The 22,496-nt window shown below is 45.2% G+C and overlaps 1 protein-coding gene across 2 annotated transcripts in view; it reads right to left on the reverse strand.

The window, feature by feature from the left end:
* GPAT2 (glycerol-3-phosphate acyltransferase 2, mitochondrial) overlaps positions 1 to 22,496 on the reverse strand; it is a 116,870-nt gene that overhangs the window by 20,870 nt on the left and 73,504 nt on the right. For both annotated transcript variants that reach the window (XM_087969883.1, XM_087969884.1), the window contains exons 2-10: positions 18,198 to 18,311; positions 16,118 to 16,191; positions 13,448 to 13,558; positions 10,608 to 10,730; positions 9,179 to 9,275; positions 7,475 to 7,611; positions 5,115 to 5,214; positions 2,254 to 2,463; positions 738 to 848 (exon numbers count right to left, since the gene is read on the reverse strand). In XM_087969883.1, the coding sequence (XP_087826009.1) occupies positions 738 to 848; positions 2,254 to 2,463; positions 5,115 to 5,214; positions 7,475 to 7,611; positions 9,179 to 9,275; positions 10,608 to 10,730; positions 13,448 to 13,558; positions 16,118 to 16,191; positions 18,198 to 18,296 (1,062 nt within the window). In that variant the 5' untranslated portion in view covers positions 18,297 to 18,311. The remainder of the gene's footprint in view (positions 1 to 737; positions 849 to 2,253; positions 2,464 to 5,114; positions 5,215 to 7,474; positions 7,612 to 9,178; positions 9,276 to 10,607; positions 10,731 to 13,447; positions 13,559 to 16,117; positions 16,192 to 18,197; positions 18,312 to 22,496) is intronic.

Raw genomic sequence — 22,496 nt, forward strand, 5'->3', positions numbered from 1 at the left:
GTAGTGTGGCAGCTTGCAAACTGAAAGTGCATTCCATAAATGTTTTCAGAAATAGTAACTAGGTGACTGAAGTTTCTGCTGTGCAAAACTCTAACTGGAGAGCATGATTGATGACTCTGGAATTTATTTGATTATTCTTGTTAGTTTTTATTGTTTTTATTGTTTGTTTTAAATATGATTTTATATTGTGTAAGCCGCCTTGAATCGCCATGGGCGAATAGGCGGCAATATGAATCAAATAAATAAATAAATAAATAAATAAATAAATAAATAAATAATTTTTTTAAAAAAATTCCACTGTGCCACACGAAGCAGCTGAGCTTGAAAACCAGGAAATAAAGGTCAGAAAACAGCCAGGGTGGGCAGGGCCCCCCAGCAGCTGATCGTGGGAACAAACTGGCTTGCTCACATATGATCCTTGGAGCTACTGGTTTGGCAGGCTGAACCAGTAGCTCCGAGGATCATCTGTGAGAGAACCGGTTCGCTCCGACGAGCAGCTGCTGGGCCCTCCCGCCCACTCCGGCTGTTGGGTGAATACCACCACGGATGCGAATCCTACATTTATTCTAAGATTATGGTCAGAGTTCTGCAAGTCTGAAGAAGGTGCTTCCACCAACCCCTTCACTAGGGCTTATTTTTTTGGGGGGGAAGGGCTTATGTTAGGCGCACGCTTTAAAAAAAATCATGCTAGGGCTTACTTTCGGGATGGGTCTTATTTTAGGAGAAACGTGGTTTACCTGTAAAGAGAAGGGCTGAGCGAAGTCGATCCGGACGTAGCTCTGTCCACAACAAGCAGCTTGGCAGAGAGACCACACGGTGGCCCAGAGACCAAGAGTCCGGGTGGGGCTCTGGAAAACAGAAGAAGCGGTGCAGATGTCAGTTGTGGTCAACATTAGGACTTCGTTTTTGACCCCTTTGCTGGAGGAAACCCCCCAATTGTGGCCGAAGATCACTTGCTTGGCTTTAGTTTGGACCTGGACAAGACAGGGCAACAGAATTGGACAGAAACCTGTGGAAACCTGCCCCATGATAGGCTGCAGGTGAGAGGTCAGAATTTTAAAATCCTCCTTCAGGTATTTCTTGCAATTCTTGCTGACGTTTCATTACCAATCAAGGTAACCTCATCAGTGCTAGCTAAACCCTAATCCTCACCCTCTAGCACTGATGAGGTTACCTAGTTTGGTAACGAAACGTCTGCAAGCAAACCACCTGTCAACTCGTAAAGCATTCCTATGCTCGTTTTCGAGTTGCCGTAAGCAGGAGGGGGGGTGGAAACCTGAAGGAGCAGTACGGCAATTAAAACCAGAAGTACATTCCACACTTATCTTACAAAAATTGTAGCCTAGGCTACCGGATCTTCTGCCCCTGAATATCCTTCATTGGAGAATGTGATTGATGACACCCAGCCCGTGAATGTGCTTCCTTGGAGAATCTGATTTATGACACACAAAGCCTCTGCAGCCTTTGGAGGCTGAAAAGCGGGGCCGTTTCGGCACTTCTGGTATTTCTGGAAGGCCCGTTTTTCGGCCTCCAAAGGCTGCAGAGGCTTCCTTCGAGCCTCCGGGAGGGCAATAAAGGCCTCAAACGGGCCGAAAATCAGCTGGGAAGTGCGCACATGTGCAGTGAAGGTAAGGGGGAGGGGGGAGGGTGTGGCGTGCGCATGTGCAGGGGGTCTGGGCTGCATTGCATTGTGGGTGCTGGCACACCTGCGTGTTTTCAGCACACCACAACGTAAAGGTTTGCCATCACTGCCCTAAATCATTCTGGACCAATGGCTGTCTAGTCTCTACTTGAAAGTCTCCAGTGATGGAGCATTCAAATCTTCTGGTGGCAAGCAGTTCCACTGGTTAGTTGTCCTCACTGTTAGGAAGTTTCTCCTTCATTCTACCTCGCTTAGCCTGATTCTTAGGGCCTTTTTGGCCGCAGCTGCTGTCCTTACTGTAAGGCATCCAGAAAGCATCCATGATATCCATCACTCTGAGACATTTTCTCTCCAATTGATTTATTCAGGAACAGATCTGGCATGTCAAAGGCAATTTCCCAAAGTGAAACTATTTTTTGTGCGTTACACAGAATCCACTTTCTCTCCTCCCTTCTCTCCTCCCACTTCTACACTTCATAAATCACGAGAACCAATTAACTGCAACTGGAATTTCTTAATACGACACACGGAATAACCTTGAACTTTTCAACTCCTCCATCCCCCCCGCCTTCCACGAAATGGGACAGCTGAATTTTAAAGCTGACACTTACCTCCTTCCCCTTGTGAATGAAGTCAGGAGTTCTCTCATAGGAGATGCCAACGGGCGCTATCAGGATGTCTGGGACAGCCCCGGTGTAATAAGCACCGAGCACCAAGCTCAGCCAGGCTCTACCGGAGGGGGAGAGCTGCTGAGACCCAGAGGAGACCTCTTCCAAGAAGACCAGCAGGGGTTGCTTGGACAGGAGGAGTTCTTCGATGTACTGCGAGAGAAGACAGGAAGACTGTGGACATCCTTTCCTGCACCCACAGATTCATTGGCTCAAACCTTGATCACCGGGGTCATCTCCCGACTTGGGCAACTTTGAGACTCGTGGACTTCAGTTCCTAGAATTCCTCAGCCAGCGCGGCTGCACAAAAATAAAGACAGGGCTGTCTGAGGAATTCTGGGAGTTGAAGTCCACAAGTCTTAATGTTGCCAAGTGTGGGGAGTCCTGCTTTATAAGCACCATATGCTCAGTGTTGTGCGATGATTAAAAATAGAGAATAGAATAAGGGATAGAGCAGGATAGGATAGGATAGGATAGGATAGGATAGGATAGGATAGGATAGGATAGGACAGGTTAGGTTAGGTTAGGTTAGAATAAGGGATAGAATAGAATGAGGGATAGAATAGAGTAGAGTAGAGTAGAGTAGAGTAGAGTAGAGTAGAGTAGAGTAGAGTAGAGTAGAGTAGAGTAGAGTAGAGTAGAATAGAATAGAATAGAACAGAGGATAGGACAGGATAGGTTAGGTTAGGTTAGGATAGAATAAGGGATAGAATAGAGTAGAGTAGAGTAGAGTAGAAAAGAATAGAATAGAATAGAACAGAGGATAGGATAGGACAGGATAGGATAGGTTAGGTTAGGTTAGGTTAGGTTAGGATAGGATAGAATAAGGGATAGAATAGTATAAGGGATAGAATAGAGTAGAGTAGAGTAGAGTAGAGTAGAAAAGAATAGAATAGAATAGAATAGAATAGAATAGAATAGAATAGAATAGAATAGAATAGAATAGAATAGAACAGGGATAGGATAGGTTAGGTTAGGTTAGGTTAGGATAGAATAAGGGTTATAATAGAATAAGGGATAGAATAGAGTAGAGTAGAATAGAATAGAATGATAGGATAGGATTGGACAGAATAGAATAGAATAAGGGATAGGATAGAATAGAATAGAGTAGAATAGAGTACAGTAGAATAGAATAGAATGATAGGATAGGATAGGATAGGATAGGATAATAATAGAACAGAACAGAATTCTTTATTGGCCAAGTGTTTTTGGACACACAAGGAATTTGTCTCCAGTGCATAAGTTCTCAGTGTACATACAAACAATGAAGTGACAGGTCATAGGTCATAAATCACAGTTACCCTCTTCATAAGCCATAAGATTCAAGACTCAGTGACATAAGATACTAAAGGAATAGATAACAGACCATCTGGAGAGACAGCCACTATATAAAAAAACCTACAAGTCCACTTTATCAGATCCGATTATTACAGGCAGATTAGATGAAACTGCCCACATGCCCATCAAAGAGGATCAAGAGGGGACCCAAAAAAATCCTGCAGAAAGTCGAATGCAAAACGTTCAAAGGATTTCTAACCCTTCTATGCCGACCGAACCCCTTGTGGGCCATTCACAACAGCTACAAGCGACAACATTTTCCTTTGCCTTTGCGCGTCTCCTTTTGAAGAGCAGAAATGGCAACCTCAATTAAGCCCTGCAAGGAAGGAGGATCTCAGCTGCTCTTTTAACATTCTTCCTTCCTTCCTTCCTTTCATTCTTTCTTCTTTTTAAACAGCTTTGAAGGTAAGCTCACAAAGGGAGTGTGCTTGAACAACAGTTTCCAGAGACTGTGAAAGGCTCCCTGGGACTGTTCTTTGTTCTTCCCCACAGCTATGAGAACTTGAAAATTGCATCGCGGATTGTCCCAAAGGGGCTTTTTTTGCAAAAGGCAACTGGACTTTTCTTTGTTTTTCTTCCTTGAAGACACTTTGCTTCTCAGCCAAGAAGCTTTTTAAGTTCTGAATGGAACAATTTATATTCCTTACAGTCATCTGGTCATTCTCCCTCCCCCTCTCCCTGTCTCTTTCTCTCTCTCTCTCCCTCCCTCTCTCTGTGTGTGTCTCTCTCCATCTCCCTCCCTGTCTCTCCCTTTCTCTCTCTCTCTCTGTCTCCATCTCTCCCTCTGTGTGTGTGTGTGTGTGTTTCTATCTCTCCCTCTCTCTCTCTGTCTCATCTCTCTCTCTGTGTGTCTCTCTCCATCTCCATCTCTCCCTCTCTCTCTCTGTGTCTCTATCTCTCCGTCTCCCTCTCTGTCTCGTCTCTCTCTCTCTCTCTCTCTCTCTCTGTGTATGTGTGTGTCTCTCTCTCCCTCTCCCTCCCTCTCTGTCTCTCCCTTTCTGTGTCTCTCTCTCTCCCTCTCCCTCTCTCCCTCTGTGTCTCTATCTCTCCATCTCACTCTCTGTCTCGTCTCTCTCTCTCTCTCTCTCTGTATTTGTGTGTCTCCCTCTCCCTCCCTCTTTGTCTCTCCTTTTCTGTCTCTCTCTCTCTCTGTCTCTCTCTGTCTCTCTCTCTCTCTGTCTCTCTCTGTCTCTCTCTCTCTCTCTCTCCCTTTTCCTCTCCCTGGCTCTCTCTTTCCAATTGTCTGTTCAACCTGTCCTTTTCCGATCTGAAAAAGCACAAACTGGAATAGCCAACGTAACCCAGGGATTAACAAAGAAGCGGCTACGTTCACAAGCCTCCAACCAAACTTTTGAAGTCTCTTCACATTCCCTAAGCAGCCCTTTCCCTTTGGAATGCTCTTGCTGGGCCCTTCCCTCAGCCTCCCCGACCCCTCCCAGCCCCAAAGACTCCAGCATTCGACTCACAGAAGCCACCACCGCTCTGGAGAAGGCGCCTTCCTCAAGGTCCCCGCTCTGCCTGATTCCCTGGGGCAGGAACACACCTCCCAGCGAAGCCAGCAAGGCCCTGGACCAAGAAGATAAGAAAGCTGTTAGTTCACCCCGAGAAATCTGTTGCTTGTGGGGGTTTTTTTTGGAAAATATTCAAACATACCGGGAGAAGTTTGCTATTTGGGGCAGGAGTCTACCTGGGGCAAATCTTCACTGCCTTTGGCATGCTGAAGTAGAAAAGCCATTTATTTTTCCAGATAGGGAGAAATACAGCTTGAAACATGAAAGGCACAGATAAAGTTGCTTGCGAGGAAGAGAAATGCAATTGTTCTGTCCTAGGCTTTCCCCCAAAAAACACTAAGCCAACTCTGAGTCCCGGCAAAACCTCTTTTATTAAATAAATGTGAATTTAGTGCATTCACATTCAGCCAGTGGCCTGGCAAACAGTCTTGCGAAGATGTAATTATTAGCTCAGACCTTATCTATCTTGGCAAGCTGCCCAGTAAATATTTCCACACAGCAGTGCTGACAGGGAAGGGCTGAGCACAGATTCTCTAAGTTACACAGACAAATAAATCTTCATGAGGCTGGAACGAATGAACAAACGAGCGAGTGAGTTGTTTCCTGCAAAAGCCGCCTCCCCTTTTGCTCCTCTTTTAATCCCTAGGGGAGGGGCCATTCACCGCCCACCTGTGGCCTTACTCCCACGTCTACCCTTAGTTCGTAATTGTTCCCTTCTTCTGGCAGCTCTGTGCACGCGCACGCTGGGAACCAGCTCCAGCTACTCCCTCGCCTCACTGCTGTCCGAGCCCGAAGGCAGCTGATGACTGCCAGACTGCCCTGGCCCCATCACTGCCTCTGACACAGAGCCTTTCTCAGCCTCCAAGACTAGCCCAGGTTCCTCCCCAACCTCCTCACTGTCCGACTCAGCTACCAACTCCGCCAGCAGGCCACAACACCAGTCGCAATTTCAGCCCAGGGACTCAGAAATCACAGAAAATGGACAGGGTCAAAATAAAGGCAAACGTGTATTCAAAAGGGGACTCTTAAGTTAGTCTGCAGGCTCTGATTAAATTGGGGAATTTAAAAACAACCACCACCACCTTGGTTCTGAATTGTGCATTTGTGCAGGTAGAAAGCTGAATTGTTATGCTGGTTGTGGGCAGAACGCATCCTGCAAATTATTACAGTGCTGTTAAGGCATTGAAAAAGACTCGTGGAATTGGATTTATTAGGAACAAACTGGTAAAAGCTTTTTCCAAGACAGCCTCCCACATACATTTTTAAAAAGAGGGGGTGGGGAGAAAAGTACAAGGAAGGGAAGGAGAAGAAAGACTCGGTAGAAAACCCAGGAAGCCTTCCAGAAAAGATTGGATGGCCATTTGTTCAGGATGGAATAAGGCCTCCTATCTTGGGCAAGGGGGTTGGAGTAGATGACCTCCCAGGTCTCTTTCAACCTTACAATTCTAAATGAAGTTACTGGCAAACCAGGAAATTGGGGGGGGGGGAGAATCAGCAATGGAGAACTCTTATTGAGACATTCTACCTGTGCCAAAGCCTTTGAAGAACATCCTTTCCTCCTCCTTCTTGACAAATGCTCCAGTCCCTCACCTGTGAACTTACACATCTCAGGCACCCACAATCTGGGAAAGTATGCTTTATGGTCACAAAGACTTTATGGGTAAAATGGGTTTGAGCCCCCGACTTTATTTTAAATTATTGCACTATGTAGAATCAACATATATCCTGCCCTGGAGTTTGCATGGGATAATTATATTTCCAGACAATCCATTGGAACAAGGAAGAGTATTGTTCTGAGTTTTGTGAGAATTCTGGAGAAAGGAATGGGAAAGCATAGGATCTCACACCTCAGGATACAAGCCCAGCTTATAACCTACCTGCACGTCAAACTAATATATCATTGTGTGTTTCACCTTTTTCCCCCCTCTTTTTCTCACGCCCAAGCAAGAATAAGTAACAATGCAGTGGAGGGTTTATTATTAAGTATTCAGCTTAAGGCAACAATTGTTATTACACAACAATTATTTTGATGTAATTGACCGTTGTTTATAAAGGCTATATTTAAGCTTTGGATGTAACATTTAAACCTGATGGTCATGAATACGGATTATTTCAAATCAGAGTAAACAGTGATATAAACCTCTTCCTTTTTCTCAACCTTCAACTTCTCTAAACGTTAAATGTGTTCATAGTCTCTCATTCATATCACATAAATACCCCTGCATCAAAACAATATATGACTTGGGATTTATAACAATGTCATAAAACAGGTTTTCAAGAAAGGTTTAAAATCTTTTCCAGGACGTTGACTCTACCTGTAGATGGGGGTGAAGGTTTTGTTCTCCCAAGCCACTCGTGGCATGGCTACACCCTGGGAGACCAAAAGGAACGGAAGCCACAGGCCATCCAGGTGAGACTTGTGAGTTGAAAGGAAAACCATTGGAGTATTAGCCTGCTTGCAGGGGGAAAATAGAGAGATTATTAATTGCTGGAATATTAACACATAATATTAACAGTCCTTCTTTCCTTTGGATTAGCCATGCCCAACCGTTCTTCATATATTTTAGACTCCAGGTCTTTAATCCATCTTAGTTTCTTCTTTTCTGCACTTGATCCAAAGTCTCGACATCTTTTTTGCAATGTGGGGATGCAGCGTCATGCCCCAAGTCTGAATCTCGGGGGGGGGGGGAGGGAAGAGGATCTGGAACCCGAGCGGACAGAGATCGAGGGGGCGGCTTCCTTCAGAGGAAAATGGGGAAGGGCAGGGCGAGTCAGGCCAGGGCCTTTTAGGATTAGGACAGCTTGTAGACAGGGAGGCACAGGGGCAGGGTGAACATGAGAGACGGAGCTCAGGACCATCCCCTCCTGATCCGAGAGGACGGAGAGTGGAAAGAAGGCGAGAACAGCGCAGTGATCCAACTACTCGGGAGGAGAGCGCCCCGTCCCTCTTCACGAGGCACATCTGGGGAATGAGACTTTAAGGAGACGCTGTGGGAAGGGGCATTTGTTGGGAACAAGCGCTGAGTTCCTGAAGAGTTCCTGAACTTTCCAAGAGTCCTTGCATTCTTTCTGGCTTTCTGGACTATCCTTTGTTTCCTGAACGCCTTGATTTGCCCTGCTGGGTTTCTTGCTGTGCAGCCTTGGTGCTCACAGTGTTAGGCTGGACTATTTGCAGTCCGAAACTGCTCGAGGTATGTGTGTGTGTTTGTCCCCACTTTGTTCTTGGGACTGGCCATAAACGTGGGAGCATTTTATTTTATTTTATTTATTTATTTTGTCAATTGCTTGCAAGATAATAGGTATAAATAAAAATATAGTTATGAATGCTTGGATACATATAAGAAAAATAAAAAATAAAAGGAACAATAGGACAGGGACGGTAGGCACATTGGTGCGCTTATGCAAGCCCCCTACAGGCCTCTTAGGAAAGGGATGAGGTCAATAATAGAAAGTCTAAGGTTAAAGTTTTTTGGGGTTGGGGAAGAAACCACAGAGTCAGGTAGAGTATTCCAGACATTGACCACTCTGTTGCTGAAGTCGTATTTCCTGCAATCAAGTTTGGTGCGATTAACCTTGAGTTTGTATCTATTGTTTGCTCTTGTGCTGTTATGGTTGAAGCTGAAGTATTCATTGACAGGTAGGACATTGCAATGTATAAGTGTATATACTATATTTAGATCGGACTGAAGGTAGTTCTAGGTTTTCTAGGTCTAGAATTTCGAGTCTGGTGGCATAAGGTATTCTGCAATGAGTAGAGGAGTGGAGAACTCTTCTTGTGAAATATTTCTAGACTTTCTCAACTGTGTTAATATCAGATACGTAATGTAGGTTCCAGGCTGATGAGCTGTATTCGAGTATTGGTCTAGCAAATGTTTTGTATGGGGAAATTTTGGAGGAATAAAGGGGCAGTTTGAACTGCCAGCTGCCCATGTTATCTCTGTGCCGTGCCCCTGGTCACCACATGCAGGATTCCAGGTGTGGCCTTACTAAGGTGTTATAAAGACCTGTTTCCTTATCACCTCTTCTGCTCTGTGCACCATCTCCAGCTGCCCTCTGTGGACTATCACTCGGAGGAATATCCGGGTCAGGAATTTTAGCAGAACCCAGTGACAGAACCTAAAGGAAGCAAAGATGTTAAGGCTCAGAGACGCTCTCAGCTCAGCAATTCTGGGCAAGCTTATTAGCTCCTTCTAAAGAGGCCCTGAGCAATACGCTCCATGGATGTTAGATCATCGGCTCTGTTTTTCACCCATTAGTGCAAACACAGTTCAAGCCACCCCAACATGATTTTCATAACACCTGTAGTAACCTCGTAGTCAATTCAGGGGCAAGCTTCCACATCCTTAATCTTACAATTCCTAAAAAATTGTCTACAGTGCAGCAACGGCAGATAAATTTTACCTTTATTTTCATTTCCGCAAACTTGTTTACTGCCCATCTCACTACAAGAATCAATCCTCTTTAAAGGCCTCCAAGCACTGCTGTCGAAGTCCTGCAGTGCACAACCTGGGAAACTCCTGGTCATCATTCATATAATGGGGAGAGGCCCCTGTAGGAGCTGCACCCATTTCCCCCACTTCCAAGACCTGCAGAGGCTGAACCGGGAAAGGAGGCTATAAAAATATTCTAATGAGATTCAGGGCAGGGCTGGATCTTCTGACTATGGAAAGGAAGGAAGGAAGGAAGGAAGGAAGGAAGGAAGGAAGGAAGGAAAGAAGGAAGGAAGGAAGGAAGGAAGGAAGGAAGGAAGGAAGGAAGGAAGGAAGGAAGGGAAAGGAAGGAAGGAAGAAAAAAGAAGGAAGAAGGAAGAAAGAAGAAGAAAGAAAGAAGAAAGAAGGAAGGAAGAAGAAGGAAGGAAGGAAGGAAGGAAAAAACAAAGGAAGAAGAAGAAAGGAAGAAAAAAGAAGGAAGAAAGAGAAAGGAAGGAAGAAAAAAGGAAGAAGAAAGAAGGAAGAAGAAAGAAGGGAGAAAGAAGGAAGAAGAAAGAAAAAAGAAAGAAGAAAGGAAGGAAGGAAGGAAGGAAGGAAGGAAGGAAAAAAGAAAGGAAGAAGAAAGAAGGAAGGAAGAAGAAGGAAGGAAGGAAGGATGAAAGAAAGAATAAAGAAGGAAAGAAAAAGGGAGGAAGAAGAAAAAAGGAAGGAAAAAGAAAGAAAGATGGAAGGAAGGAAGAAAGAGAAAGGAATGAAGAAGGAAAGAAGGAAGGAAGGAAGAAGACTGTGCTTAAATATACTCCAGAGTTGAACTGCAACCCAGTATTTATTCAAAATCCCCGTGGGTCCCCTCTGGGTTGCCAGAAAAAAAAGGTACCAACTGCCTGTGAATGCAGCCAGCTGCCCCGTGCTAAAAGTGAGGGAAAGCCCCCCAATCCCTCTTTCCCTTTCACACCCCTCAGGGTTCAAATAGCCCCACCCCTCAATCCATCCGGGCGGAGCCAAGCTGGGGACCCACCTCAAGAGGAAAGGGGAGAGGCGGCCTTGTATCTGGCCAAGAATTCTCCGGATATCTTTCGTCCACTCCAGGCGGGTCCCTGGAGCGTCCCCTGAGCCTTTCGGGGAGACCACCGCCTGCACTCTGGTGGGAAGAAGGGAAAAGAGGAAAAATGGAGGGGGGGGGGCCCAAGAGAAGGAAAGCATCTTTGCAAAGGCCTTTGGGAACGTCCCAGGAACACATTCAGCGAACAGTCATGTTTTAACCGGTTGCAACCGCCAAGGGGACACGGTGCCTACAACACTTAATTTGTCGATCAGAAAAGATCGTCAGTTCGACGGTTCGAATCCCTAGCACCACGTCATGGAGCGAGCTCCCTTTACTTGTTCCAGCTTCTGCCAACCAAGCAGTTCGAAAGCACGTAAAAAAATGCAAGTAGAAAAATAGGGACCCCTTTGGTGGGAAGAAGGTCACGGTGTTCCATGCGCCTTCTAAGGCATTTAATCCTGCCAGCCACATGACCACGGAGACGTCTTCGGACAGCACTGTCTCTTGTAAAACTAAATGGTGCTTCACTTAGCAACTGGTTCACTTAATGACCGAGTTTCCAGTCCCAATTGTCATCCCAAGGGATCCTGCCTGTGTTAAGGACTTTTTTTTTTCCAGACTAACTTGCAGCCTGGGGATTTACTGTCACAGAGAGGAGCGGGTCAAGCTATTTTCCAAAGCACCCGAAGGCCAGACAAGGAATAATGGATGGAAAATTGGAAATTAATAATCAAGGAGAGATTCAACCTGGAAATAAGGAGGAATTTTCAACGATCAACCAATGGAACAGTAGCTTGGTCTCCAATCCAAGCTACGAAGCCTGTCCGATTCTTTTAGCCGTTCCAAGATTAGCCAAATTTACCCAAGGGGCCACATCATTGGACAAAACGCCAATCAGAATTTTTCCCAGAGCCAGATTTTCAGATCATTCCCCCCCAAAGAAAAAAAAGAAGGCTAAAACCCTCAAAAATAAAAGATAGGGTTCTTGAATGACATTTTGCTGCAGAAATTGGGCAAAATGGATGCGCAAGTCACACGGCAGAATCCCTTGTGTAAAATATGACGCACTCCGTAGGTTTCTGCATTTGCTCTTTCCAACTTCCTGCAGCCTCTTCTGAAGAGGAAGGTCAGATGGAAAGATATTTTCCTTGACATTTATTATTATTATTCTTTTACACAAGAGGTTTCCAAAGGCTAAAAACCTTCAGCAATGCAATTTAAAAACCATAAAATATTTGTGTTTTATTTAAAAAGCCCCCTCTCTGGGCTTGGGGGAACAAAAATGACATCATAGAATTCTTTTCAATTTGCTCCAGTTATTTGGGATGTTGGAAAACATAAGGAGCTTTTTTAAAAAATAAAATTCCCGGAAAAGGCAAACTTTGTCCCCCAAGGGATGCATGGCTTTACAAAACAGAGAGAGATAATCCATTTAAGATATACAGTATATGATTTTTTAACCAATGAATCTGTAGACAGCTTTATGATGGCCAATTAATATGACTCCCTCCCCTTTTGGGGTAAAATAATTCCAAGCAAAGGGAAATAAAAGTAAAAAAAAAAGAGATTTAATTATTCTTTGCAGGCAAAAAAACAAACAGCACTAACCATCTGAAACAAAAATGTTTTTTGGTCAGTAATGGGTAGAATTACAGGAGAAAACAAACCTGTGTTTTTCCAGTAAATAAGGAAAGAGGGGGACTTTTATGGCATCTGACCATACCTTCATCCCAACACAAGCACATCAAGGCCTACTAGCGTCATTGTTTCTCTCGGTGTGTGGTGTGTGTGGGTGTTCATTTCCACCCCTTCTCCAGTGTAGCTTAGGCTTTTAGTATCTGCATTTCTTTCTTAAGTCTTTTTGGCCCTGCAGTTTCCATAATATGCATGTTTAAAGCCCTTTGTAAAAACGACAACGCTACCTTGCATTAGTCACTTTCCTGTAAAAAGAAACCACAAATCTACGCAATTCCCAATGACATTTTTCTCGAAATGGCAGGCTCCGCACTTTCCATGGTGCATTAAAACCATTCACAAGGGACACGCCGCCATCTTCCGTGTCACCTATCAAGACATTCTCAATCACCAAGGGATTCTTTTTGAACAATTTTACAAATCTTGGTTGCCACAGCCAGCCTTGTAACTTCGCTATCGTAGATTCAAGAAGCATGGCATGGCAACCTGAGGCTCTTCCCCAGGAAATTGTGAGAATCCGCAGAATAGAATAGAATGACAGTTGGAAGGGACCTTGGAGGTCTTCTAGTCCAACCCCCTGCCTAAGCAGGAAGCCCTACACCACTTCAGACAAATGGTTATCCAATCTCTTCTTAAAAACTTCCAGCGTTGGAGCATTCACAACTTCTGGAGGCAAGGTGTTCCACTGGTTAATTGTTCTCACTGTCAGGAAATTCCTCCTTAGTTCTAAGTTGCTTCTCTCCTTGGTTAGTTTCCACCCGTTGCTCCTTGTCCTGCCTTCAGGTGCTTTGGAGAAGCAACGGGTTGGACTAGAAGATCTCCAAGGTCCCTTCCAACTCTGATTTATTATTCTGATTACATTTTTGCAAGGTGGCTTTCCAGGAAAGCATTTCGGGAAGATCCCACAATCCCCAAATCTGGTTGGCATCAGGATAGCTAGATGTGACTTTTGCTTTTGGTTAACTTTAATCTTGGGGTTGATGTGTTCCATAAGCCACCTGAGTCTTTTTAGGCACGGAGCATCAACCGAAGTAAAAGGAAATAAGTAGATCAATCCATGGATGTCCAACGTTTGTGACCTACGCCCCAAGTGAAGTCTCTTATCTCACCGCAGTTACCTTGGGGTGCGAAGGAGCCTTTCCTGGAGATTGGGTGGCATTTCAGCAGAAACCCTCCATTCACACACAGTCAGGAAATGACACAGCCTCCTTACAAGCCAGCCTCTGTACCTGGAAACCAAGAACCATCAGTTAGCAGCAGCAATCCCCAACGTGGATTCTCTTCTTAGAAGTCATCCAGGCCACAGGCCAGAGATTATTCACCAGGGCGATTGTCAAGGAAGCCTGGATGAAGCTCACACACACATAGATTAAGCCTGTCCTTTGAAAGGGGTCTAGATCAAGGGTCTTCAAACTTGGCCGGTTTAAGACTTGTGGGCTTCAACTCCCAGAATTCCTGAGCTAACATGACTGGAGGAGGAATTCTGGGAGGTGAAGTCCACAAGTCTTGAAGTGGCCAAGGTTGGAGACCTCTGGACTAGAAGATCTCCAAGAACCCTTCCAATCCTATTATTCTATATTCTAGAAGATCAAGGGCCTTCAAACTTAGCCAGTTTGAGACTGTGGACTTCAACTCCCAGAATTCCTGAGCTAACGTGACTGGAGGAGGAATTCTGGGAGTTGGAAGTCCACAAGTCTTAAAGCTGCCAAGTTTGAAGACACCCTGTCCTAGATTGTTGTGGTCTCCATGGGCTTGTTTGCCACAGATTAAAAATGAAGAAATGCAACACGGGTATACACCCCGCTTTAAGAAAGCCAATACACTCTGATGCGATGGGATAACGTTATCCAGATCTAACTGTTGTGGCCCGCCAGTCGCCAACGGAGCTGGCAGCAGACTCGGACAGTGAGGAGATTGGGGAAGAACATGGGCCAGTCCTGGAGTCTGGAGAAGGCTCGGACGAGGGCTCTGCATCGGAGGCAGAGATGGGGCCAGGGCCGTCCGACAGTTATCAGCTGCCTTCGGAGTTGGAGATCAGTGGGGAAGAAGAACAGCTGGAGCCTGTTCCCAGTGTGCTCATGCACACAGCTGCCAGGAGAAGGGAACAGCTAAGGAACAAGGGTTGACTTGGGAGTAAAGCCACAGGTGGACAGTGAATGGCCCCTCCCATAGGGAATGAAAGAGGAGCGAAAGGGGAGCGGGGCTTTGCAGGAGACAATTAGTTCAATTCATGAGGGTGAAGATCTGTTCCTGACTTCTTGCCAAGTCATTGCTGCTACAGCGTGGCGTTTGGAAGATACCAGCCTGGCAGCTCTCCAAGCCTGATAAACGTCTGTAGTTGTGAAACCTCATGAAAAGACGGTTGGCCGGGATTTTGCTGGAGAGGAATTCCTTTTAACCTAAATAAAAGGGGTTTTATCGGGACGAGGAGTCCTGGCTTCATGATCTTGGGATGGTCTAGGTCAGGACACTAACCTTCCCCAGCCCTCACCTTCCATAACCTGGCTGATTCAAAGAAAAGGCTGGGATCCCCAAATCCAAGGATGCCAGTTAGATCTAGAAGGGCCCAAGTGGATGGCCTCCTATTTTGGACAGAAAAGGGGGAGGGGACCCCCCCCCCCATCCTTCGCTTTGGTATCCAACGAATCTTTTCTCTCCTCCCTGCTGTTAACAACACTTTATATAGGGAATTCGGTATTTCAAAGAAACCTCGTGAAGTGCAATTAAAGTAATTAGGAACCAGGCTAATGAGAATAAAGTCTTTAATCCTCACTCAGTTCCTAGGAGGGAGAAAGCTTTGCTATCTGCACACCGTATTAATTCAAAAGAGAGGAGAGGAGAGTAGTAGGAGAGGAGAGGGGGAAAAAAACCCAAGAAAAATCAAAAGCCACGGAGAGTCAGCGATTTAAGCCAAACACTGCAGTCTTCGAAAGAAGAACCCAGATATTCTCATCAACGGAAGATTAATGAAGAATTACTGCTTAATCCTAGGCACCCCACTGACATAAGCGGGGTGGGCAGAATGGTTAGTGTTCATTGAGAGGGTTAAAACTGGCTTTGTCATGCCCCTGTTGGACTCTGATTCCAAGGGAGAGGTGGAACAGCTGACAGGGAGTGGGAGGTGTGGCTCCGTTGGCTGTGGAGGAAACTGGGGAAGGGCAAAGTCCGGCTGGGCAGAGCAGGAGAGAGGTAGAACAGGGGAGAGGGAGTTCAGAGGAAGACCCAGGCCCGCCCTCTCTTCATCCAAGGGCACGCAGGGAGGAACGGAGAAGGGAGCAATGTGGGTTGCGTGGCTTATGGGGGAGGAAAGGGCCCTGATTCCCTTCATTAGGCATACCTGGAAAGAGAATTTAAAAAAGATGCAAGTTGAGTGTGTCATCTTCTGGGAACAAACGTGAGTTTATCTTGTGTTGACTTTGGTTATCTGCGTTCCTGGCGTCCTCCCAACCGTGTTGAATTACTGCCATTCCTTCATGTCTATGTCTGGAATTCCTTCTCTTGCCCTGCTGGACTAATTATCTCATTTTGCCTTGATTGGACTTATAGTTACAGTTTTTGTTGACCATGTTTTGGACTCAATTTGCTGCAGCCAAAGGCTGTTCCTGGGAGAGTTTTTCTCCAGCCCAGAAGGTAACCAGGACATTGGGGGCAAAGTTGGAGCTAATAAAGGGACTCCTACGGATTATCTGACTGTGTTGCCTTTGTGCCACGCCCCTTTGGGTCATCACAATGAGTAGGAATCAAATACGTTGGGGTCATCCACCTCTCCTCTCCTCTCCTCAACTCACCTGGTGTTTTCTTCCGTTATGCTGATCGCATTGCAAAAGCCCATGGAAGCTAGGCGCTTGTGAAAGAAACATCCCTGAAGATCAAAAGAGACACAATTTAAAGACAGCAGCTCTTCTACCCCTCCAAAGTCAAGAGCCTTCCTTCGTTCTCCCATCTAGAGGAGAGAAACACAACACAACACAACTACAAACGATCCTGGCCTCGTCTTCATTAAGACCTTCCTAACCCAGAACAAGGCAGCCGAGCTTTCTCTCTCCGTAAGGGACAGGCCAGATGCTCTAGGACAGGGGTTCCCAATCTTGGCCAACTTTAAGATGTGTGGACTCCCAGAATTCCCCAGTCAATTTAAAAGAAAAACTGCTTTAAAAAACGAAACAAGTTTAATAGGGAAAAACGTTAGCCTCCCCTTGCCTCAAACCAAGGCTAAAACAATCTTTGTCCAAAACATTTTAATCAGAGTTATTCTAGATACGGTGTCAACTCATAAAATATTTCTATGGTCTTTTTAGAGTTGCCGACGGAAAAAGGGAGAGGGGAGCAGTGCGGCAGCTTGGAAAGCAAAAGTGCATTCCATAAATGTTTTCAGAGATAGTAACTAGGTGACTGAAGTTTCTGCCATGCAAAATTCTAACTGGAGAGCATGACTGATGACTCTGGGCTATGGACGTGTCCCATTGGAGAATATGAATTATGATACACCGGGGGTGGGGGGGAACCAGGGTCAAGGGTCACAATGAATGATGTGCCTCAGAGTCGGCTACACCCAGGCAGTGCTGGCATGTTAACTCTCAATAAATCCTTTTGAAGTTTTGCTCGAGACTCATGATTTAAATGGGGGTAACAGCCGGAATCCTGACCTACGGACTTGAAGATCTAACTGCCCTCTTTCGACTCTAAAATTCAATTCATCAACTAATAATTGCTTATCGTATTATCCAAAGAACAGAACCAAGGGCATTCATTATCTCTGTATGCAGATCATTCCCAACATACAACCACAACTGGGACAGAGACTTTGGTTGCTAAATGGTGCGGTTCTTAAACGAGTTATCAGGTGACCTGACCAGAGTTTCCAACCATTTTTACTGCGGTGGTTAAGAGAACCATGTGGCCATTAAGTAAATCGTGTGGTCTTTAAATGAATCTGGCTTCCCCATTGACTTTGCTTCTCAGAAGCTGGCTGGAAATCATGACCACCAAACGCTGCCACTGTCATAAAAGCGAGGCCGTGGCCAAGGCCTGAATTGTGAACATTTAATTGTGGGGGGTGGTACATTGGTTGTAACTTTGAGACGGGGTTGTAAGTTGCTCTTTCTGAAACTGTCGTAACTTTCAAACGTTAAGCCAATGGTCATAAGTGGAAGTATTTCTCTGTGTCAACTCATAAAACATTCCTATGCATGTTTTAGTAGTTGCCATAAAAAGGGGGGGGAGGAGGAAAATCTGGAAGATCAGTTTGAAAGCAAAAGTACATTCCAACTCTTCTCTTTAAAAGGTTGTATCTAAACTAACGGAGCTTTTGCCTGCGAATGTATTTAATTGGAGAACGTGATTGATGGCACCCTGCTCAATTGGAGAATCTGATTTATGACACACCTGGGGGGGGGGGGGGGGAGACAGGGTCACAGGGGACCGTAAATGATGTAGGCCAGAGTTGGCTGCATACAGGGCAGTGCCAGTATGTCACCTCTAATGAATCCTTTGAAGTTTATGGAAGTTTGGCTGGAGAATCATGATTTAATTAGAGAGATTGCTGGAATCCTGACACTCTGCATTAATTTCCTCTTGTTGATGGCTTCGGAAGAATTATTCCTGGAAATTTCAAGGATGTTATAAAAATAAACATACAGGCACACACATACCAAAAAAAAAAAAAAAAGAGAGAGAGACCAGTTTTGGCTTGTGTTAACCGTCCCTCCCCAATTCTAAAGATTTTTTTTTTTTAAAGGAAGCAAAAGGAATTCAATGAAATTGACTTCTTTCCAAATTGGCTCATCAGCGGCGTGGGAACCCAATAAAAATGGAATAAAACGCCGAACGAAAAAACAAATAGATTTTTCCCTCCCATCAATTCCTCACCCAGCTCTTCGAGGTGCATTTTTGGCAGCAGCGCCCCACAAAGGAACGGTATTTCCCCAAAACTGGTCTGATGGTGTCCAGGTTGAGCCCCAAGTCCATGGTCAAAGTTTGCACCTGAAGGAGAATCCAATAACTTTAATTGGTCACGTGGAAATAACAAAATTGACAAACGATTGTGTGTTGTTGTTTTTTTAACAATAGCATTAGACAAAGAATGTTTTGCTGCAGTAGATTGCCTCCAGCAGAAATCCATCAAGTAGTCCAAAGGTGTGCGGGTTTTTTTTAACCCTTTCATGTACTTTTGGAAAAAGAATACGTTTGCCAGACACCCGCATTTTGATCGCATGGCCGTGGGGCTGCGGCAACGGTCATGAGTGTGAAAAAAATGGTCGTCAGTGTGAGAAATGGCCTCGAGTCACTTTTTACCGTGTTGTGGTGACTTCGAACAGTCTGTCCGTTTTTGAAGCCATATTGAGAGCAGTTGCTCCCACGGTGCCACATTTTGAGCCTGGGAAAAGTGGGAGGGGGGAATTTCTTGGAGTGTTATGTAGTTAGACAGAACAACATTCTTTTTCTAATTCAAGGTCATGTGATTTCTGCACCTGGTTGAGGTGACATCTCAAGTAGGGACAGATCGCGATTGGGGCATGTGATGCGATGATGGGTGCAGGGGGTGGATTTGTAGTTTTTTTTACTTATTGCAAGGAAACCCACAACTTTCACATTCGGGATTCCCCAGATGTGCCAGTTACTATCCAAATAAACTTTTGAGAATATGTCTGTCTCGGAGTTATCGGTGGGAGAAGGGTTTGCTGGAATGCTGACACAGTCGCTAAATGAAGTTTTGTAAGTCGAGGACTACCTGTATAGAAATCTGGCATCCACAAACTTTAATTCTGGGTTTTCTCACCCTGATCCCCAATTCCTAGATACGTCCCTGCTGCCTCCCCCTCCCTTCCAGGAGGGACTTCACCTGGTGTCTTCCTCCTTACCCCAGTGTGCGTGTGTGTGTGTTTCTACATTAAGAGTTTCAATCCAGGGCCATGTTTTATGTTGTGACTGCTACACACCGCTTATGCACCACCAACATTCCTACGGTTATTGGGGGGGCGTCTAGCAGAATAAAAACTAAGGGTTGTTTTTTTGTTCTGGGCCTTTCAGAAAATCACCTATATGCGTAACACACAATAAAAATGGTGCAGAAAAAAAAACGCACACAGCTGCACAACAGGAAGCGGTGCCACTTAGCTCCCTTTCTCTGTTAAAATGACAATGAAGGCATTTTAACAGCAGCCTACTGAAGATCGTGTTGCAGCCTGTGAGCTTTTTAGCACAGCCACGCTTGGTGGGGATCAGGTCAAACCCACCTATAAACTCTCCTAACCGGCCAGCAACCTATTAAAAAAAAAATATCCACCTTTCTTCCAGCCTCGAGGAGCCCAGAAAAATGCTACCCTCCCACTTCATCTATAAAAACCTTTCCTTTCGTCTCTTTTCCTCCCCTCTCCTGGTCTCCTGTTTGCAAGAGAACGGAGACCACATTATCATCATCACAGAATGCAAGGGAAAAGGGGAAGGAACTATTTGTTCACAACAGCTTCAGGCAGGTGTTGGCTGAATGCAGCTGCCTACACACCATCCCGGCTCCCACCTGGCAGGCTAACCAGATCTGAAATATCTGGCTTGGTGACCTTGGATTTACAGGGGCCTAAGCTAGAATGATATCAGAAAAAAGGTCAGATCCATAGACCTTGAGGTCTTCTAGTCCAACCCCTTGCCCAAGGGAGGAGACTGGTCCTCCTTCCTTCCTCCTTCTCTCTCTCCCTCCGTCTGTCTGTCCGTCCCTTCCTTCATTCGCATGGGGTTGAAAGGCACTTTGGAGATCTTCTAGTCCAGCCCGCTACCCAAGGGGAGGAGGCGGTCCTTCTTTCCTTCCCTTCCTGCCTCTTTCTCTCCTTCCTCCCTCCCTCCCTCTCTCCTTCCCTCCTTCCTTTCCTTTCTCTTTCCTTCCTTCCTTCTTTTCTCTCCTTCCTTCCTTCATTTCCTTCCTCCTTCTCTCCTTCCTTCCTTTCCTGCCTCTTTCTCTCCTTCCTTCCTCTCTCCTCCCTCCCTCCCTCCCTCCCTCTTTCTCTCCTTCCTTTCCTTCCTCTTTCCTTCCTTCCTTCTTTTCTCTCCTTCCTTCCTTCATTTCCTTCCTCTTTCTCTCCTTCCTTCCTTTCCTGCCTCTTTCTCTCCTTCCTTCCCTTCTCTACTTCCTTCCTCCCTCCGTCCTTCCTTTCTCTCTTCCTTCCTTTCTCTCCTTCCTTCCTTTCTCTTTCTTCCTCTCTCCTTCTCCTCCCTCCTTCCCTCCCTCTTTCTCTCCTTCCTTCCTCTCCTTCCTTCATTTCCTTCCTCTTTCTCTCCTTTCTTCCCTTCCTGCCTTTCTCTCCTTCCTTCCCTTCTCTCCTTCCTTCCTCTTTCCTCCCTCCCTCCTTTCTCTCCTTCCTTCCCTCTTTCTATCCTTCCCTTCTTCTCTCTCTTTCCTTCCCTTCCTCTTTCTCTTTCTCTTCCCTTCCCTTTTCCTTCCTTCCTTCCTTCCTTCCTTCCTTCCTTCCTTCCTTCCTTCCTTCCTTCCTTCCAGAAGCAGAACTGGAAGGCTTTTTTTAAGAGGAGAGGCTGAACGCCTTGCTGAAGAAATCCATGGCCCCCACAAGCGCTTTGCTCCATCAGGAAAAGAGAAGAAAGGGAGGGAAGCCCCCAGAGACAGGAGCAGCCAAAGTCCAAGGAGATGTTGGGGGAAGGGAAGCAGAGAGAAGAAGACGCTCCTTGTAATAAATGCCCTTGATATCACTTGGGGCTGACGGTTTCCTTCCACATTCTCCACGGTGAAGGGAAGAGAGTCTCGGTCCCTTTAAGTCCTCCAACCTTGGCCCCTTTAAGCCTGGCGGACTTCAACTCCCACAATCCCCCAGCCAGCTTTGCTGGATAGCCCTTTGTGTGAGATGGAATAAGGTCTGCCTTATTGGGCAGGAGGTTGCACTAGATGACCTTAAAGGTCCCTTCCAGCCTTAGGATACAATGATGTTCTGGCATTTTCTCGTATAGGTTCAGCGTTTCTCAAAACCTGGCAACTTTTAACTCCAAGAAGTTGAGACAGACAGATCAGAAACTGGCCAGGTTTGAGCAACACTACAATAGCTTTATGGGTGAGTCACTAACAGAATACAATACAATCCTGGGTTGTATAAACAGAGGCCCAGAACCAAGATCACGTGAAGTATTACTACCGCTTTACAAAACCCTAGTAAGGCCAAACTTGGGATACTGCAACCAATTTTGGTTACCACACTACAAAAAAGACGTTGAGACTTTGGAAAAAGTCCAGAGAAGAGCAGCTAAGAGAATCAAAGGCCTGGAGACTAAACCATAGGAAGAACGGCTGCAGGCTTTGGGTCTGGCTAGTCTGAAGAAAAGAAGAATTAGGGGTGACATGATAGCAGAACTTCAGTATTTGAGGGGCTGCCAACAAAGAAGAGAGGGTCCAAATATTATTATTATTATTATTATTATTATTATTATTATTATTATTATTATTATTATTATTATTATTATTATTATTATTAGCCAATGGATGGAAACTAATCAAGGAGAGAACCAACCTGGAACTAAGGAGAAACTTCTTAACAGTGAAGACAATTAACCACTGGAACAGCTTGCCACCAGAAGTTGTGGTGCTTCATCACTGGAGGTTTTTAAGAAGAGACTGGACAACCGTTTGGCTGGGATGTTATAGATTCTCCTGCTTGAGTAGTGGGCTGGACTAGCAGACCTTCAAAGTCCCTTCCAGCTCTCTTCTGATTGATTGATTAAAGAATCGATCCTTTGAATAGATCCAGTGTCTTCAAAGGGGCCCCACCATCATGTGAAACGCAAAAAGTTCTCATTATTATCCAGTTGATCTTCCACATTAAGCAGCCCAGCTTTTCCCACTGTTCCTGAAAATCTATACTATTTGGAATATCTCTTAAGACTCCTGGGTTTTAAAACTTCCTGTTCAATGCGCATTAACATTTCAAAGGCATTTCTTGCTTTTTGAACAAAGGCTGGACTATTCCTTCCCAAATAGGTTTTCGTTACCTGTTAAAAATTTACACTCCCACAGGAACCAATTATAATAGGGTTGATCTTTACAAGACAAAGAGTTTTCCTACTATCCATCAGGCACACAAAAAAATATCCACTAACACACATATATATAGTCTCGCCAACAACCTAGCATCTTTTTAACATTTTAAGAGACACTGGAAATAAATACATGAG

This window comes from Notechis scutatus, chromosome 7 (assembly GCF_049901735.1).
Source record: "Notechis scutatus isolate UNSWTSFEM ecotype Mainland chromosome 7, rNotScu1.2, whole genome shotgun sequence".
Classification (NCBI taxonomy): domain Eukaryota; kingdom Metazoa; phylum Chordata; class Lepidosauria; order Squamata; family Elapidae; genus Notechis; species Notechis scutatus.